This window comes from Ammospiza caudacuta, chromosome 2 (assembly GCF_027887145.1).
Source record: "Ammospiza caudacuta isolate bAmmCau1 chromosome 2, bAmmCau1.pri, whole genome shotgun sequence".
Taxonomy (NCBI): Eukaryota; Metazoa; Chordata; class Aves; order Passeriformes; family Passerellidae; genus Ammospiza; species Ammospiza caudacuta.
The window spans coordinates 31,815,588-31,835,043 of NC_080594.1; the positions used below are offsets into that span (position 1 = coordinate 31,815,588).

The following is a 19,456-nucleotide window of genomic DNA, read 5'->3' on the forward strand; positions in this document are numbered from 1 at the left end:
GAGCTTGGGGAGAAATCTGAGCAGTGCCTCAACCAGCAATTATTTTTTGAACAGAAATACAATATGGCTGAATTGTATCAGTTGCCAGAACAGACTTTCTTTCATACTGCAGTTTCTTAGGTCTACTTGTCAGGCTATCTAGATCATGAATTTTACAACTACAGTTGTCCCTGGGATTAGGGACATGCAGCACACTGGTTGAGAGCCAGCTGCACATGAGCCAGCTGTGCCCAGGTGTTCAAGAAGGCACATGGCACCTGGCACTATCAGCAATGGTGTGGCCAGCTGGAGCAGGGCAGGGATTGTCCCCCATATACAGCACAGCTGAGGCCACACCTCCAGTGTTGTGTCCGGTTTTGGGCCCTGCTCTACAAGACAGACACTGAGGTGCTGGAGCACATCCAGAGAAGGGCAACAGAGCAGGTGAAGGGTCTGGAAAACAAATCTGATGAGGAACAGCTGAGGGAAGGAAGGGCCTGTTTAGCTGGAGAAAAGGAAGCTTAGGGGAACCTTAGGACTCTTCAGAACTCCCTAAAAGTTGGTTGTGGCAAGGAGGAACTTGGTACCTTTTGTCTCAAAAACTAACAAGTGACGTGATGAGAGGAAATGGCCTTAAGTTGTGCCTGTGAAGGCTTAGATTGAATATTAAGAAAAATTTCTTCACTGAAAGGGTGGTCAGGCACTGGAATAGGCTGTCAAGGCAAGTGGGGAAATCACCATTCCTGGAAAGGTTCAAAAAATGTGTGGAGATGGTACTTGGGGACATGGTTTGGTGGGGAATTGAGCAGTGCTGGATTAATAGCTGGACTTGATGATCTTAGAGGTATTTTCAGCCTTAATGATTTTATGATTCTATATAACACTTAAAGGCATGAGGTGAAAATTACAGTGAAGAACTCCTGGGAACAGGCAGAATGTGATTACTTTCAATTATGTGACTATGAGACAGAAGCCAGCCAAAAAAAGTGGTAGGAATTGTCCAGGTCTGTCATATGGTAAATGAGCTTGATTTGTTGGTGTTTTCTTACTGAAGTGCATTGGGCTTGAGTTTTTCAATCCAGAGTCAAGTCCGAGTTGTTTCTCAAGAACTCCTGTTTCTGAGTGATCAATCATTCAGAGACTAGAGATACCAACTGAGAGCATTCATGCAGTGGTTGCAAGAGCAGGGTGAGAGCAATGCATGGGTGACTGAAACACGAGAGGCTGCTGCCACTTCCCTGGCCCTAACAAAGAGCTCTGGGCTTGCAGAGGTGACCCAGAGGAGCAAAGAGGAATGCTAAATGGAGGATGGAGGAGCATCAGTAAGTGTTACAGATGGGTGGCCAACCACCCAGAGGGCCACGATACCTTGTGTTGTCTACAAGGTTTGTACAGGCTCTTTGTGTTCATGGGATAGAAAACCTCCTACTGCTGCAATTAAAAGATTTGAAGAGATTAAGGTTTGTAGTAAAGTGATTCTTCTCAGGTCTGCCCCCATGGCAGATGTGTGCTGTGGTAGGGTTGTAACACACAGGCATTCACAGTGTCTCTCTGTCTCTCTCTAGGTTCTCAAGCATCTGCGACACTTAAATTTCACCAATAACATGGGGGAGCAAGTGGATTTTGATGAGTTTGGGGACCTGGTAGGAAATTACTCAATAATCAATTGGCATCTCTCTCCGGAGGATGGCTCAGTCGTCTTTGAAGAGGTTGGGCACTACAACGTTTATGCCAAGAAAGGGGAGAGGCTTTTTATCAATGAAAACAAGATCCTGTGGGGTGGATTCTCTAAGGAGGTAAGTGCTTAAATTCTCACAGCAATGTTTTCCAGATCCACAAGCTGAAATTTGAACTAGCCCTGCACACTCCTCCTATTATGGCTCCATGATATAGATCCATTCACCTTACTGTATACACAGTCTCTGCCATAGCCTTTCTTACCCTTCTTATACACTGAAATAACACACAATGTCTCCTCTCCTTCTGTATATTTGTTTACCTACCCTGGGTATTAATGTTTTAAATGATATCCTTTTTTCCTGGCCCAAGCAGATACAGTAGAATTTTATAGCAGTGTTTCAAAGGGATGAAAAATTCATTACCCACGTCTGGTTGTTGACTAAATCAATATTTCCTGAACTAGTTTCATTGCTGAAAAGAGCCATCTCTTTCACTCCAATTGTTTCTGCATCAAGAAGTGCCTCTTCTTACTCTTAGTTATATTTACAACTCTTTCTGCTGGCTTCACCCACCAAGTCCCAGAGCCTTCCTTACACCCTTGTCTTGCAAACCAACAGAAAAAGCCCTGTCAATCTGCCTGGGTTAACTTGGACATGGTGCTCAAATAGTGGAAGATGCCAGCACCTGCTACCGTTTTTTTCTCCTTGTATTTTCCTTGAGGATGCTTCTGCAGCCTCAGAAGTAGTGATCTCAAGAGGTATCAATTGACTTCAGTCAGGTGTAAGTCCTTCTCCACTGTCTTGCATATATTTAATATTTTTTCAGCATAATTGTTGTCACTAGCAGCCAGGCTGTTTTCACATGATGGAAACATGGTGCAGACATCTCCACACCAGAGCCAAATGAACTGCTGTCATAGCCGGCAGCAGCCAGCTAGGCAGAAACTCTGACTCCCAGAGGGAATACTGAGTGGGTACATGGTTTGTGCTCTGGCAATTGACACAGGGAGTAGAGTATTAGCTCAGCAATGTCACTGCCAGGCCCTGCTGGGATGTTTCAATGTGTTAAGCCAGCACCTGATTAATGAAAGAGGGAATTCACTTCCAGAGGATTATTCACACTGGCTGGCAGATCAGGTAATGCTCCTGCCTTAGCTACTTGTCCAGAACAGTTACAGCATGAGTTCAGCCTTTCTTTACTCCAACTACACTTCTGGTTCAAGTCCAGAGCACTCTGAAGGAGGCATGAATTGAACAGAGCATACTACCACAGAAATACTGACCTCAGAGCTTTTCTACATCCACCTGGAGTCTGTAAGCACAAGCTACAAGTGGAACTTAGAAAACTCTGATATTATAATCCCTCCTTCAGATTGTTGCAAATGCATCTTGTACTTTTCCCAACAGTTAGGATTTATTGGTTTTTACTTAAACTGAGTGATTGTGTTCTCTTGGTCTAAATTTCTCTTGCAGTGCAATATTTAACTTCATTCTCTGTCCTAAACTGTTAAAAATGTGACAGGATGTTGCGGAGTGTAGTGCCAGGGTGTGTAAATTTTGTGCAGTGAAGGGGTTTGCAATCTCTTTGTCTGCTGCAGCCTCTTTTTTTCAGTTTATATACTTCCAATTTCTTGCAAATAAAAGGCTCTATTCAAAAAGAGTAGCCAGTACTTCACTCACTGTGCCTCTTATCATCCCCAACAAAAGTTTGAATGTGGGTAATTTTAACATTCAGGAACTTCAGCATTGGGCAGACTTGCAAAAGAATGAGTTAGAGTAGGTAAGATAGATAGATTCATTTTGGCAGGACCTGATGAAATTCCCCACAGAATACTTAAGAATTCAGCCAAAGCAATCACAAAAGTACTGGCAATTCATCTTCCAGAAATGTGGAGGATGCATGATGTCTCAAAGGATCAGAGAGCAATCGTAATACCTGGTTTTAAAGCAGTTATAGGAGAACCAAGGGAATTATACACCATTGACTTGAGCTTCAGTAACCTAAAAGACTTGATAAAAAAAAATTAAACTGTTTATAAACCCTTAAAAGACAATAAACTGATAAGAACAAGCCAACATGTATTTGTCAAGATAAAATCATGCCAAACCAATTTAATTTTTCTCCTTGGAAGCTCAATGAACTTTGTAGATAATGGGGAAGCAGCGTGTAACTTCAGCCAGCCTTTGATTCAACTCTGTTCAAAATCACTGGTGGCAGCCTAGGGAAAAACAGCCTAGACTGATGAAGTCCTCTTGATGGATGCACTGCCTGCTCCAAGACTGTCCCAAGGAATAGGAGCACTGTGTTTATAGCAGTAGGCGCTAACAGCAGAGCCCTTCAAGCTGGGAGCTGCAGGGAGTTACCCTGTGTATATGTCTGTCCCATAAATGAACAGCTTAGGAACAGCATTCCCAAACTCTGCTGCAGCTGCACTTCTCAGTGATAGGACACAGAGACTGCCCTCACCAGAGCCACAGAGCGGTCATGTCTGCATAGCAGTTGTCATTAGTGAGGGCTTTGCTTCCCCTGTGGCTAAGGTTGATACCTGCACATAGGTAAGTTCCAAACCATAGCTAGGACTCCTTGTGCAAATGCATCAATGCAGGAGGTTCCTGGAGATCAGCAGGTTGGCAGCACTTGGCTAAACTAGCACCAAACTTCCAAAAATGTGAATGGAGGCTTCCAAACAGAACAGCCATTGACTATGTAAGGATCATGGTACTTTGCTAGCAGTGGAAATTGTAGGTTTAACTCTCCTGAGCTGAGAAAGTCATGTTCTTTGTCAACTCCCTTTCTTTAATTTAGTTGGAAAGAGGTGAGCTCAACCTCAGGTCATGACTGTGTGACAAAGGCCCAGGCTTCCATTCATCAGGCTGAAGTACATGTGTCAGTGTACTTCAGGCATGCAGTGAGCCCATGCAACCACTTACTGCCAGGACACGACAGTGCTCAGGTGGGCTCAGGCACAGCAGAAATGCACAGCCAGCAGGTGACATCATCTACAGCAGCAGAGGTCTGGAAACCTTTGGATCTGTAAAGCGCCACTGATTTGCATCTTTAGGTGTTCAGTGTTCTTAAAGAAGTGAGTTTCAGAAAAGTTGTTTTAAAATAATCCCCACAAATTATTAGCAGACATTATGCAATATATTGGATTGGGGATCAGATGTCAGGGCCATAATCTCCAAGGCTGACTCAAATTCCTGCCAGTAGAGATTGATTGTCTTTTCTTCTAATCATCTAATGACTGTTTTGAGGTATGTGTATCATGGTCACATTCCAGTTTGCAATGCCCACAACACAGTAGAGATTACAAAGGTCTGCTGATCTTCCTTACTATCCCTTGATGTGTTCCTTCAGAGAAATCTCACTGCAGTGGGTTGGGGAAGGACTATTGTGCAAAATGTGTCTGTTCTGTGGGCGGAAGAGGTGAGCATTTGAGGCTCTTCATCCAGCATGCCAACCAAGAAATAATTTGCTTGGTGGAAGCCAAGATCTTGCCACAGTAAGGCACTGGCAACATTAACCTGCTTGGGCTCTTTTCTTGCAGGTGCCTTTCTCCAACTGCAGCAGGGACTGCCTGCCAGGCACGAGGAAGGGCATCATTGAGGGGGAGCCCACCTGCTGCTTCGAGTGCGTGGACTGCCCCGACGGGGAGTACAGTGATGAGACAGGTAACGCCCACACAGCTGCCCTGGGCCTGATCATCACCTGAAATTGTGCTGAAATCACTTCCCTGCAGGGCTGGCCTGCTGCCTGCCTTGCCAGGAGGCTTCACAGAAAGTCTGAGGCGCTTCTGAAAAGCTTACAGGAGTTGAGTCCTGTGGTCCTCAGGTCCTGTCTACTGCTAAACCTGCTTGTGCCTTCTGCTCTGCATCAGGAAAATTAAGGCAGAGAACTTGAAAAACAACTTACATATAGAAAGCCTCTCAAGCAGCCACAAACAAACTCTATTGCACTGTAGCAGTAGTTTTTCCTCCAAAAACCTGGAGGCGAGAGAGATTCCCCATCCTAAATTCTGCAATTATCTGTCTGCCCCCATGTTTTCCTCAAACTGTCAGGGTTTTATTTCATGCTTTACAAAGAAATAAAATCCATTACATCCCAGATTTCACAGGCAGAGAGAAGTATTTCCCTTTATGAACTCACCAACTACAGGTTCTCTTGATCACTGATAGCACAAAAAATCAGAATCTGTTGATCCTACTGAGCTCCCATGGACATGTTTTTTGCTTCGTTGGGAGCTTGGATAAAGCTACCCAGGCTCTGAAAGAGACAGAAAATGTAAACTCAGGTTTCAAAATGGTTGAAAATTTTTGATTTTCCAACACCACTAATGCTCCCTCAGTTTTGGGCATCCCAGGGTAATGAAGGCAAGTAAATGATTTCAGGATATCAGTCCTATCTACACTGTCAGGTACTTGGGACCTCCCCACACCCTCTCCGGTGCGCTGGTCCCAGCAAACACTGCAGACCTCTCAAGAGAGGAACAATTCAGTAAACTCCTTGCAAAACTGAACAAGTGTTCTTTGGGTGAGTCTAATTTGTGTTCTATCAGACAGGAATGATATTTTTTTAGCATGATGATACAGTACTACAGGATGCTTGGAAGCAGGATTTTCAGATTAAATAGAAGCAATTCTGGTCATATGTAATAAGGGTCTTCTGGTGTTTTTCACATAATTTTGGGAGCTAGCTCTGGTGTGGAGGTGGAATTTATGGGGCTGAGGTGGCGACTGTCTTCTGACTCTACAGTTTCCTGCTGCAATTTGAGCTAACAGTAACAGTCTTTATTTCCCATGCTTGCCAGTTTTATAGGCATAGAGAGCAGCTTTACAACCAGTTCCATCCAGCTGAGACAGTGATGCTAGCAGAGGAAACAATCTGTCCCTTCCCAGCTGTTTGCTCCCACACTTTGTCTGGAAGCAGTGCTGGCACTTGTGCGACCGTGGAGTGAATTGGATCAGGTCTTTGGTCTTCCTGAAAACAAGCTCTTGGGAGGTTGAGTTTCCAACTGGAATGAGAAGCTGCATGCCCTCAAGTGTTAACAACACAAAGGAGGAGGAAAGAATGAGCAGCCTTGCAGGAGGAGGGAGACTTGGTTGACTCCCTTCAGAGGCAGCACAGTCTCTAAGCCACCACAAGACAGCAGTGAAAGCGTGTCTTTAGGGTGCAGTGCTGAATAGCTGTCTCTGGCAGAGGCTACTGGATTCCCTGCTACACAAAATTAACTTTGCTTTATCTGCAGCTTGTAATTTGTAATGAACTTCCAGGTAAAAGGCACAAGAAAAATAAGAATTATTAGCTGAATGGATGTAAATGAAATTACATGGTGATGAACAGTTTCTGCCTGAGCTTTTGCACCTAGTGCCAGATTTTCAAATAAACACCTTAGGTGAGGCAAAAAGTCCTTAGGAAAGTGGTGTCATATCAGGTCATGGATGGTCTGTCCAACCACACCTCAAGAACAAGAGAGCCTGAAAATTTTGGTCTCGTTAGCTGGGCATTCCTGACTTTCTCATTAGCATCAATCTCTGCTCTGGAAGCTGTGGTCAGAGTCTGTGTCTGTGCTCAGGTGCAAAACTCAGAGGGTGATTGCTGTTAAAGGAGTTTGTGGACTCTCTGCAGCCCCTTGCTATCCTGCTGGGATCCCAAAAGCAGAGGTAAGCTGAGACCTCCAGCTCTCTGCTCGCCACTCCTTTCTACTGCCATCAAAAGAGTTGTGACCCTCCCTGCTAGAGCACAAGACCCATTTGAGTCAATGAAGAAGAGCAGAAGCAACAGGTCCTTGCTTTTTGATCATGCAAGCCATTGGCATGGCCACGCTATCACAGCAGGCCCAACTACTTTCATGAAGGAGATGGAGGCACCAATTTTCCCTTTGCAAGTATTAGTGGGGCATTTGCTAGGTGTAGGGAGAGTGATACTACTAAGACACATCTTTCCCTGGCATTCCAACGTGAAATGAGAATGTGCTGCAAGTCAAGGGCATTGCCTGCCCTCAGGGAAGAGCAATTTAGACAGTAAGACTTGCCTCCATGGAATATGAAATAGGCTCTCAAAGCATTTAAGGAGGCAAGCACGTTTTTAATTTTCTCTATAATAGAAAAAGGCAGGATATTCAAATGATGATAAAAGTCTGAGAGGTATGAAGACAGACAGACGTAGAAGATAAAAGTGAAGAAACAAGGAAGAGGGAAAACCAGAGCCTGTGTAAGAGCTGATAGCAGTCGAAGTTTGCAAAGTTTTGCCAAGAAATGTATTACAAAAAACATGAGGGCAGAGGCAGGACTTCTTTTAAGCCAGAACCAAGCATGCTTTGTGTTTTCCTATATAGCCCCTGGGAGGCTGGTTGTTTCAGAGTAAGAAACTCCAAGACATCAATATATGACTCTGGGGATCTGCTCACAGGAGCGGAACACTCTGTGTGTTTAAGATCAAGGCTGGTGTGTAGCTGCCATATATGTCATCCCACACTTCAGCCTCTCATTCTGACAAACCTTCCCTCTCCTTATCACTTCTTTTTCAGATGCAAGTGCCTGTGACAAGTGCCCTGAGGATTACTGGTCCAACGAGAACCACACGTCCTGCATCCCCAAGCAGATAGAGTTTCTGGCCTGGACTGAGCCCTTTGGGATTGCTCTGACTCTCTTTGCTGTGCTTGGAATTTTCCTGACTTCTTTTGTTCTGGGAGTCTTCACCAAATTTCGCAACACACCCATCGTCAAGGCCACCAACCGGGAGCTATCCTACCTCCTCCTCTTTTCCTTGCTATGCTGCTTCTCCAGCTCATTGTTCTTCATTGGTGAGCCCCAGAATTGGACTTGCCGTCTGCGGCAGCCAGCTTTTGGCATCAGCTTTGTCCTCTGCATCTCCTGCATCCTGGTGAAAACCAACCGTGTCCTTCTTGTCTTCGAGGCAAAGATCCCCACGAGTCTCCACCGAAAGTGGTGGGGCCTCAACCTTCAGTTCCTCCTGGTCTTCTTGTGCACGTTTGTGCAGATTGTCATCTGTGTGATTTGGCTCTACACGGCCCCGCCATCCAGTTACCGAAACCATGAACTGGAGGACGAGATCATCTTCATCACCTGCCACGAAGGCTCCCTGATGGCCCTCGGCTTCCTCATTGGCTACACCTGCCTACTGGCAGCCATCTGTTTCTTCTTCGCCTTCAAGTCTCGAAAGCTGCCTGAGAATTTTAACGAGGCCAAGTTCATCACCTTCAGCATGCTGATATTCTTCATCGTGTGGATCTCCTTCATCCCTGCTTATGCCAGCACGTACGGCAAGTTTGTGTCTGCTGTGGAGGTGATAGCAATACTGGCTGCCAGCTTTGGGCTTCTGGCCTGCATCTTCTTCAACAAAGTCTACATCATCCTCTTCAAGCCCTCCCGCAACACAATCGAGGAGGTGCGCTGCAGCACAGCTGCCCACGCTTTCAAGGTGGCAGCCAGGGCCACCCTGAGAAGGAGCAACGTGTCCCGCAAGCGCTCCAACAGCCTGGGCGGCTCCACCGGCTCCACCCCTTCCTCCTCCATCAGCAGCAAGAGCAACCACGAGGACCCTTTTCCTCTGCCGGCCTGCGCCGAGCGGCAGCGCCAGCAGCAGCGCGGGTGCAAGCAGAAAGTCAGCTTTGGGAGCGGAACGGTGACGCTGTCGCTGAGCTTCGAGGAGCCGCAGAAGAACGCCATGGCCAACAGGAACGCCAAGCGCCGGAACTCGCTGGAGGCCCAGAACAGCGACGACAGCCTGATGCGGCACCGGGCCCTGCTTCCCCTGCAGATCAATGAGCCCCTTGGGGCTGAGCCCAGCTTCCAGGCAGCTTCCAGCCCGGAGACCAGCTCTCAGGAGTCGGTGGTGGGAGACAACAAAGAAGAGGGACCAAGCCCTGAGGCGGAGCCTTCCCTGCCGTCGGTTAACTCCCGAAATTTTATAGGCACTGGAGGTGGCTCTGTCACAGAGAACACGGTACATTCCTAACGAAAGAAGATTGCGAAAAGTACACCAGCCCCCAAGAGGAACTTGCTCACCTCTTGCTTCTGAACGGGAAAGGCAACAAAGACACACTGGTGTGACACAGCCCCACCACGCCTTAACGTTAGCACCGGCAGGGTAGCACATGTGCCTCCAGAGGAAGGACTGTGTCTGGAGAGCCTGGGATTGAATTTGCATTTGCTTTATTGAAACCAGGACATCTCAGAAGGACAAGTGAAGATCGCCTCTGGTGGGGCTTAAGCAGAAGTCTGCACGCTGCCTCGCCTCCGTAAGCTTTTCCTGCCAGACTGCAACTCAGCTGACTATGGGAGGCACTAGGCAATTCCACTATACCCTGCTTTTACATTTATGTATAATATTCCTCTTTCCCAATATGTATGATATTCCCTCTTTATCCAGTATATGTGATCTGTAACCATGTGCATCAGGACTCTCAGCTCTACAAAAGCAAGGTACACGGGAAAGCACAGTCATGGGGAAAATAAAAAAGCCCCCAACATCCTGCATGCTGTGTACAGCCAAGGCTGTGAACATGTAAAGTATTTAATGTGACAGAGCGCCCTGCTAATTTATATTTAGTAATGTCCCAGTCTCTCCTTTCTGCCCAACAGGAAATACTGGACAATACTCTCTGTAGACTCCATTGCACTAGACCAAGCTACTTAGGTTCCTACTGGTTTCCTCCAGCTGGAATAGCTTTACCTCCAGCCTGCCTGCTTTGGTGGAGGGGGAGAAGAGCTTGTAAATCCCTCGCAAAGAACGCTGCAAAAGCACAATGAGATGTATCCCTGATTGATTATGTCACTAGTAGTTACATGCTTAACCAAGTGTTGCTGCTGTACTATCCCACAAGGCATACATGGCTAACCCTTCACACCATAGTCAGCGTTGTGCTTTGCCGTATTAACCTGCCTCACACCTACACGGAGCATTGCGACAGTCCTGGCGGTACTGGTGGGCCTGACACAGCAGATGAGATGGAACAAGGAGAAATGGAGGAGTTAGGGATGGAGGGGGACCCCCCAGCTGTGGTAATAGGATCACCCAAGCAGGTGAATATCTGAAGTGTGCGTGCTGGTAGATGTCTGGGTGAGAAAGACATTCAGGCCTAGGTTCTGGGACACATATAGGGACAAATGGATTAACTGGATACAGTTTTGCTCCTAAAAGCCACCTACTAGGTTATTTCCCATTTTGAAGAGAGGGCATCTAGCACAAGAATGGTGGACTGTACCTAAAGAAAATCACTAAGGATGTCAGCAGAGATCATAGCAGAACTTGATTACTCTTGTCCCACTCTTCCTAAAGCAGACATAAGTGCCTCTGGTTTTTCAAGGCATGCCTCATTCTTTTGGATTCATGCTGGAAAAGTTGAAAAGAGTCATTAGCAGAGAGATTTGTTGTGGTCTGATAAGAGAAAAAACACCCCTGGACAGCCTGGTGGGAGGGGCTAGGGCTACATTGCAGAATTTAATTCCCTCTTCCCAGATTCCCCATGGAAGAACAGGCATCTGTCAGGAAGATGTCAGTGCCCTCCCTCATTAGGCATGAAGGTAGTCTAGACCTCTTCTAGAAAGGTAGGTGGGCCTGCAGCTCAGTGTGAGCAGAGACAAAAGGACTGTGTTCGAATGCATTGGGGGAAACACCACAATTCTCTTGTTACTGTTTTTGCTTGGTTGTTCTTCTGCCAGGGCAGGCAAATAAAACTTACAGGTGACATTACTGTATAAAAACTTTGTTTTGCCACCTCCACTTGTTGACAAGGAAGAGGAGTTTTGACTTACAGGAGCAAAGTGGAAGTCCAGAATCCCAAGAAGCAGGCCATTCAAACAAGTTGTTTTAACCCTTTTGTTGATCTGTTACATCCCCCTTGGAATGGGCTCAAATTTTAACTACGCTACATAAGAACCAACCCAACTATAATTGTAAGGCTTGCAAATGACAATATTTGATTAAAACTGGTTTAGATGATTGAGGGAGAAAAAAAAAAGTTGAGTTTGAAAGCACAAATCCTTCTAGCCCAAATTTTGGAAACCACATTCTACCCCTGGACTCAGCTAAGAGCTGCTTACTGCTTCTGAAACCTAGGTCCCTTTCCCAGGCTGCTGACTGTGGCCTGTGGGCTCAGTTTAGGGTATGGAATTGAGCCCCAGGGGCTCCTGAGTCTAACTGCACGAACCAGGATGAGCACTAGATGGCAGAGAGGCCTAAAAAAGTCATTTTGGTTACGGCCTGCAGTTCCAAAAAATTCCAATTGCCATGATTTTAGTGCTAAGTGAATCATTCCTACCGGAGCAAACCCAGCTCAGCAACCTCCGAAATAAAGATGACAGCACTGAAACATGTAAGAGTTCAATGAGTGAAATGAAAACAACACAATTTACAAACCAAAGACTGTTTAGGAACACAGACAGTGTAAGAAACAGAAGGTCACCATCAGCTGCCTTGTCTGGAGAGCAGTATTCACTAGCTATGTATACAGCAGATGATATTGACATTTGAGTGCTTTTCATTCCTTGGGTGTTTTCCATTTTTTACATTTACTTAAAAGGAATTTATACCCTGGCACACAATGAGTCTCCAAGAGCTGCAGTCATTTTTTGGCATGGCCATCTGTGCTGCATTTGCTGGGGAAGGTCCTTCCACCCTCCCTGCTCTCATACGTGGAGCCCTAAGCCTCCAGCTCCAATGCTGCATGAGAGCTGCTGCTGCAGCTGATAGCAGTGACACACACACACTGGACACAAAGGAAGTTCACTAATGAAAGACCCCTTTGGGAAGGTGCTTTGTAACCAAACCCCTTTTCCCATGCACAGAGAGGGGGATATGTTCTCATCCTGTCAAGTCCAGGAGAGGAGAAGGCTTGGTCAGGCACATGTGCAAAAGCCTGTCAGTGTATCGCATATGACACACTGATGAAGCCACGCTGGGGAACATTCTTCTGTTGAAAGCACGAGCCTGAGAACCTCCACAGACATTTCCTACCAGAAGATGCCCATGAGGATGCCTCCTCCCACCCACCATGGCTCAAAAATCCACTGGAAAGCTTGCCTCAGTGTGGGGTTTCCTGAACTGTCCAGTAGTGAAGCAACAGCAGTGTATCAGCTCTCTGGTGGGATTTCCACTGGAAAACTTGGGAAGGAGCCCAATGAAGAGCCCAACCCTTCATCCCCAGTCTCCTGACAAACCTGGCAGAACTCTGCCTACCCAAAGCCCCAGGAAAGAATTTATTTATAGATTATACCAGAGGAAAGAAAATTCCCCCATTATATTTCATGCTGGTCACCGTGTCCTCCTTGTCAGTCCATGAGCTCTGTTCAGTTTGCAATACCTGCTATTGTTAAATTTAGATTTTTATTGACCAACTTTACCAAGGGGTGCTGCAAAGCAGGAGGAGGAAGGTAGGTGTTTGTTGTTGGTTTTGCAAGAGTCTGGATGTTTAAATTGTGGGGATGTTTAGGTAAAGACCTGAACATTCAGACTGAAATCTCTTCAGGGATTTCCCAGAGGCAGGATAATTCACCACCGCCTTCAGCTTGCTGGCTGAGAAGCGGCAAAATCAGCCTGGGAGAGGGAATGGTGAACGTAGTGTACGAGGGAGCCTCTTGGGACTCTAGCTGGTCGAAGAAGGAGTCAGAGCTCTTAATTTCTCGGTCTCAAGGTTGTTTATTGTACCTTATCTATAAAATTCTTTCTCCTGACCTGCCGAGGTCCGCTCAGTAGGACAGTCTAAGGCACTCTGCCTGCCCCCAGGGCGGTGTTATCTTTTTATACTAAAAACTACATGTAAAATATTTACAATAACTTTCCAATACCTATCACCTATGTTAGACAGTGAGCTTCTACTTTAAACCAATCTAAAAGTACCAACATCACAATAGAAGATGGAGGCCAAGAAGAAGAAGGAGAAAGGCTGGACATGGCGCGATTCCTCCAGCTTGCCCCCTGAACCCCCATTCTAAAAACTCCAAAAATCTATTTTTCACCCTGTGATAAATTCACTATCATTCTACTTACACTTTCGGGGCTTGTAATTCTACATGTAAGGTTGGTAATTGTTTTTTCCAAGGGCTAAATCAAAGGCACAGGGGTCTTGGGCTCTGTGCCAAGGTCTCTGAGCCCCCTGGGCAGGGGCTCGAGTCCTCCAGGGCAGCCAGAGGAATTTCCTGGGTTCCGACAGGAGCCTGGAGATGGACCTTTCCATGCGGCTAAGGGAACGCGCCGCTGCTGGGGGAGGTGCCACAGGGGAAGGGAAAACAGCGGCTGAGGGCGGCTCTGTCCTCCCGCGGGGCTGTCACAGAGGCGCCGCTCGCTGAGGAGCGGCCGCAGCCCTTCAGTCCCGGGCACAGAATAAACCCTGCCGGCAGCTTGCACTGCAAGTGTCGCTGGTTTTGTCTCCGATCGGGCCGCGCTGCTCCCGCCGAGCGCGGGCAGGGCTGGTCCCGCTGGGCCGCGCTTACCCCGCCCCGGCTGGGCGGAGCCGGAGCCAGGCCCGGCCGCTCCCGCCCGCTGCCACCGCCACAGCCGCCGAGCCCCCACCCGCGGGCTCCAGCCCCCGGGCCCGGCGCCGCCCCCGACACCGCCCCGGCCCTGCCGAGGGGCAGGAGCGGCCCGGAGCGGAGCGGTGCCACCATGTTGTGCGGGGGTGCCTCGGCGGCCCGGCCCGCCACCGAGGAGACGCAGCGGATCGCGGAGCAGGTGAGGGGCCGGGAGGGTCCCGCCGGCGGGGAAGGGCCCGTGCGGGGCTTGTGCGGGGCCCAGCGTGGGCTCGGCCATTGCCCTGCGCGGCTGAGCCGAGACACCGCCCCCGGTGTAAAAGGTGGGAGGAATGGGGAATGCCCGGAGCAGTCGCCGGCTCCCGGAGCTCTCCTTCCCTGTGCCCGCCTGGCGTGGCCCTGTTGACTCCAGAGGGACCGCGGTGCGCGGGGAAACCTCACAGAGCCATTGCCTTGAGCTCGGGGAGCGAGCTCCCGTGCTTCCTACAGAATCCGAACCTTGTGCTTACGTGTGGGGTTTTGGTTCTTTGTTGTTTGTCTGGGAAGGGGGGGATTGTTTGTTTTTTTGAGGGAGTGAAACGTGGAATAAAGCAAGATAGCTTCTTTGCTGCTTCTGCTTTTCCCCAACACAGAATTCAGCTCCAACCACAGCTAGTTCCAAATCCTGATGCTACTTACAGTACCTGAGATTACCGCTCATGTTATTGGACCACACACTTTTATTCTAAAAATGCTGTCGTGCAACGAAGTTTTTTCAAAGCACATGTTCTTCTTTTTGTTATGGAAACTCAAGTTCCTTCTGCTTTTTGGCTTTGTCGTCTAGGATGTGGTAAGCTGGAGAGCAAAGATGAAGGATGCACTCCAGCTTCTGACACTCTTGTCATTGCCTGGGCCTGTTCCCCAGGCAGGAGGAGTTCCCAAACACATACAGAGCACCCAAAGGCACAGCAGCCACTGAAATTAACATTTAGCTTGTACAGTCTGAGGATTCTGTGTTTTAGGAAAAGGGGGAGATATGTGCATCTCCTAAGCCTGAGTTTGCAGTAATGAGCACATGATTGAGAATTGCTGAGAGTCATAATTATTGCTTTGACCTGAAAAGGCCTACATGTCATGTTAAAGGTGATGCAGATATACAATTAACATGGCTTAAAATTAGGTTTGAAGTCCTGAATCTGTTGGATTAAGAAGTGACCAGAATTAGCCAAATATCTCATGTTTTCATTTAAATAACCTAAACACTTTAGAGTTTTGACTGCCAGTTTAGATTACTTCCTTAAATTAAAAACAGGTGGGAAAACCCAAACTTGAAACTTACCCATGCACTCATATCCTCACCTGGACACTGCTGGAGAAAACATTAATTTTGTTAAACAAGGTAGCCTTCTCAAATCATTTTGTTTGCTTAAAGTGAGGTCTTTGTGGAGATTTATTACAGCCTGCCAGTTTGCTTGCCATAAACATATTCCCTGTTCCTGCTTTTCCAGTTCTTGCCTTCATTTTACAGTTTCGTAAGAATCCTTGTGATGGCCGAATGTTGTTCAGTTTTGTGACCCACAGTGGGTGTAGCGTCACATGGGGCAGGAAGGCTTCCTTTGGCAGTGTCTGGCTTAGGAATCCCGTAGGAACAGCCTCCTCACAGCCAGGATTTGCACCCAGGCCTGTTCAGCCTCGGCTCCTCACTGGTAACTGTGGCAGAGCTTATCCAGGGTGATTGTGAACCATCTGCTTTTAACTGCTCTGGGAGTGCAGGGCAAACAGGCCGTGCAGGGCAGTGGAGAGCCTTCAGAGCATGATCATTTCCAGCCCTGTGACTGAATCATGGATTGCTTGGGTGGGAAGGGACTGCACTTCTTGCCTGAGCCCAGGATCAGCATTCTCAGGCTGCTCAGAGCTTTCTCCTGTCGGGTCTTGAAAACTTCCAAGGATGGAAACTGCACAGCTCCTCTGAACACTCCTCCTGTACTGCAGGGATGTCCTCAGGGGAAATGTTTCTCTTTATATCCAGTCTAAGCCTCCGGTTTTAGTTTATGACCATAGTGTCTCATTCTTCTGGCATCTGGAAAGTTTCATCCCTGGAAAGACCCTGGCTTCTTGTAGGTACTGGAAAGTTTTCTTCAAAGCCTTCGTCTCTTCTCTGGCCTGAGCAAGCTCATTTTCTTCCTCTCCTCACAGCACAAGTGCTCCAGCCATCCTGATGTGCTCATGGAGTGCTCCTGGTCACCCTTCACTGGGCTCACTGCAGTTTATTGGTGTCTGGCTTGCACTGGGGGCCCAGAACTGGGCACAGGATTCCACATTTTCTAACAAAGGCCAAGTAAAGGGCAATAATCACTCACCTGTCTTCTGGCTAGGCTCCTGCTGATGCAGCCCAGTATGCCATTAACTTAAGTACCAGCAGGACACCGTGCTGGCTCCTGTCCTCCAGGACTCCCAAATCCAGACTGAGATCAGGTCTTTGGGAGAGTATTTCTGTCTGGGATCTCCCTCTCCACACTGAGTCAGGGTGCTGGTTTGTCACATGCTGTGGTGACTCACTGCCACAAACACCCTGACAGGCCTGCAGCTGCAGGACTCTGAGCTCTCTGCACCCAGGGCCCCGTGTTCAGCTCGCTGCTGGAAATACAAAACGTACTGAGCTGGGGTGATTTAGTGACCTCAGAAACCAAAGCTGCCCAGTGCCTAGGATTGCTGAAGGAGCACAGGACAGGATAGGGTCAGTGGGAGACTTACGTCTGCCCTGCTGCTTAAAATTTGTAAAAGTGTGATGAAAACTGAAGCCACTTGCTCCAGCCTCTGACTCAGGAGAAGGGGAGGAGGCAGGACTGAATCATGGCGCTTTCTGGGGCTGTGCTCTTCAGTGCATCTCAGAATGCAGCTTGGATTTCTCTATGGCAAAAAACAAACAGGAGAGTGTCCAAACATCATTATCTTGCTTGTGACATACTGATGATAACCTGGAAGGAGTGTAGAGGTATGGCCTCTGAGAGAAGGTAAAAAGCATGGACACAGGGACAGGATGGTCACTGAAAAAGCACCAGAGTTCTGGTAGTTGGAGAGGTGGGAGAGCATAACTCTGTTCCAGGAATGGTTCTGTTCCTGTTTCACCTAGTGCACCTGACCAGTGGAAAGCTGACACTTGTCTTTTGCCAAGGAAGCCTGTGGGATTTAGGCAGGAGTGCAGATCTATCTATTTTCCTTGAATTCAGGAAGAAGAAGTGCACCATATGGCTGGAGGATCTATTCACTGCTGGTACTACTGCCTTGGGAGTGAAGGGAGGGCTGTGCAATGATGCAGTGCAGGAGGTGCAGCCTGGAGCAGGCAAGGACTTTGCAAGCAAGGACTCCAGGACTAACTCATCTTGCCCTGCAAAACAAAGGCTGAAATTTTCTGCTTTCCTGACCAAGAATTTTCCATATAGCCACAATATGCTAGAGTGCCCACTGCAGGAGAGAAGAGCTGCATCTCAGGATTTCATGGCTCCCTCTTGGGTACTGGACAGGTTATTTTGATTTTTTGAACACTGTTTTGCAGTTTGAAAACACAGATTCCAGCAGACATGCTGAAAGAACTGCCAAGTGTTTTCCAGACTTGGTGTCAGCCTGTAGTGACTGACTCCCACCTCTGACTCAGCTTTGCCACCTCCCTAGATTCCTGGTCCTGCTTTCACACAAAACTTAGCATGATTCATTTGGATCTTTTAATGTCTTGGAAAAGCAGGAACTCTGTTGGGGAATTCAGCAGCAGTGAACTGTAATCCTGAAGTCCTAAATACTTGAATCTTGCATCATTCCTAAAGAACCTATTGTTTCCTTAAGGTAAAAGCTCAGATAGAAGAAAAAGAAGGAAAAACCTTTGATGTCTTCACTGCAGTGGAGTTTAAAACTCAGCTGGTTGCTGGAACAAACTACTTCATCAAGGTAGAGGACACTGGGTTGTTTCTTTTATATGAATGTGCATAATCTTTGGAATGGTGGGTGTTTTTCCTTTCTTAACTAGAGGACAATGCTTATGATTTAACCTTAACAAGAAAAAGAATTCTGCATTAAAAAAACCACAAATATCCACCTCCCAGCCCCCTCCCTATCTTCATTTTCATGGGAAATTAGGTGGTATTTCTGGAAAGTCACAGCTCCTAGTCTGGTTTAAAACAAATCAATGGTTATTCTTACTGCCTGTCTGCTGCTCCATCCTCAAACCAGCCCAACCTCTGCCACCCCTCCTGCTGCAGGGTGCTCCTCCTGCAGGGATCTCACTGGGTCTCGTGCTTTGCAGGTCCATGTTGGGAATGAGGAGTTCATGCACCTGAGGGTGTTCAAGAGCCTCCCCCACGAGAATGAGCAGCTGAGCCTCCACAGTTACCAGGGCAGCAAGACTAAGCACGATGAACTGGCTTATTTCTAGCAACCTTCTCTGCTGTGTTCCCCTGGCTGGTTCTTATGTGCATTTTCTACAGGCTGCAAATGTTAATTCCTGCACCAACAAAGGCAGAAAAAAGTGTCTTTTTTTTTTAAAGTCATGGTGTAAAAAATCAATTTCTTTTATGCCATTCCCTTCCTGTGCAATCTCCAAACCTGAGTCACAGGGCTCTCCTCTTACCTGCACTAATGTAAACCCTACTTTTATTGCAACTTAACTTAGGCTTTAGTGCAACTTAACAAGAATACTGTGGCTGAGTCCTGTTTGTGGACTTCCTTGGTCTGGAAATCAGAAGGGGAATGACACCAGCATTCATATATTTGCAGCAAGGAACAAGAGGAAAGCCTCAGTCTTTTCTGTGCTGTTTTGCAACTGTAAATATATGTGTGGATTCAAATTGTACTTTGTATTTTATGGGCAATGACCTGATGAGAGACGAGCTGAAGCAGTTTTGCAAGGAAGAGAAAGAGGCTTACAGTAGCTTGAAACAAACATTCCCTTGGTAATCATGCTCATCCTCTTGCAGCAGTAGCGTGCAATGTCCCGTAGAGGGTGTGTGAGTTTAAAATACCAAACCAGCTTGCTTGTGTTCTCAGTCCTATGGAAAAGTCCTGGAAAGGAACTTGAGCTGGACAAATGCATTTATAACAATAAACATTTCTTTTGACTTGAGATGGCATCTTTGACTGTGTGTTAGTGTTCTCTTCACTGGTTTTCACAATTGATTATTATCTTGCTCAGCTTTTTTTCCTTATTTTTTTTAATATTCCAGATAACTTTATGTTTATTCTATATCTTAATTAAAAATATTTTAGTCTTGTGGCAGACATGAAAGGTAACAAGAACGACCTCTGCAGGTATATCAGCAGCAAAAGGAAAGTATGGACAA

At 47.1% G+C, this 19,456-nt stretch overlaps 2 protein-coding genes across 2 annotated transcripts in view; both read left to right on the plus strand.

Moving 5' to 3' along the window:
- Positions 1-11,321, plus strand: part of CASR (calcium sensing receptor) — a 74,029-nt gene extending 62,708 nt beyond the window's left edge. Inside the window, exons 5-7 of the mRNA XM_058825716.1 lie at positions 1,545-1,775; positions 5,207-5,330; positions 8,186-11,321. Of these exons, the coding sequence (XP_058681699.1) occupies positions 1,545-1,775; positions 5,207-5,330; positions 8,186-9,636 (1,806 nt within the window). The 3' untranslated portion in view covers positions 9,637-11,321. The remainder of the gene's footprint in view (positions 1-1,544; positions 1,776-5,206; positions 5,331-8,185) is intronic.
- Positions 11,322-14,136: 2,815 nt separating this feature from the next.
- Positions 14,137-19,246, plus strand: LOC131572371 (cystatin-B-like). Its single transcript, XM_058825544.1, has 3 exons — positions 14,137-14,349; positions 17,967-18,068; positions 18,424-19,246. The coding sequence occupies exons 1-3, from the start codon at positions 14,284-14,286 to the stop codon at positions 18,550-18,552; spliced, it is 297 nt and encodes a 98-aa protein (XP_058681527.1). The 5' UTR covers positions 14,137-14,283; the 3' UTR covers positions 18,553-19,246.
- The last annotated feature ends 210 nt before the right edge of the window (positions 19,247-19,456 follow it).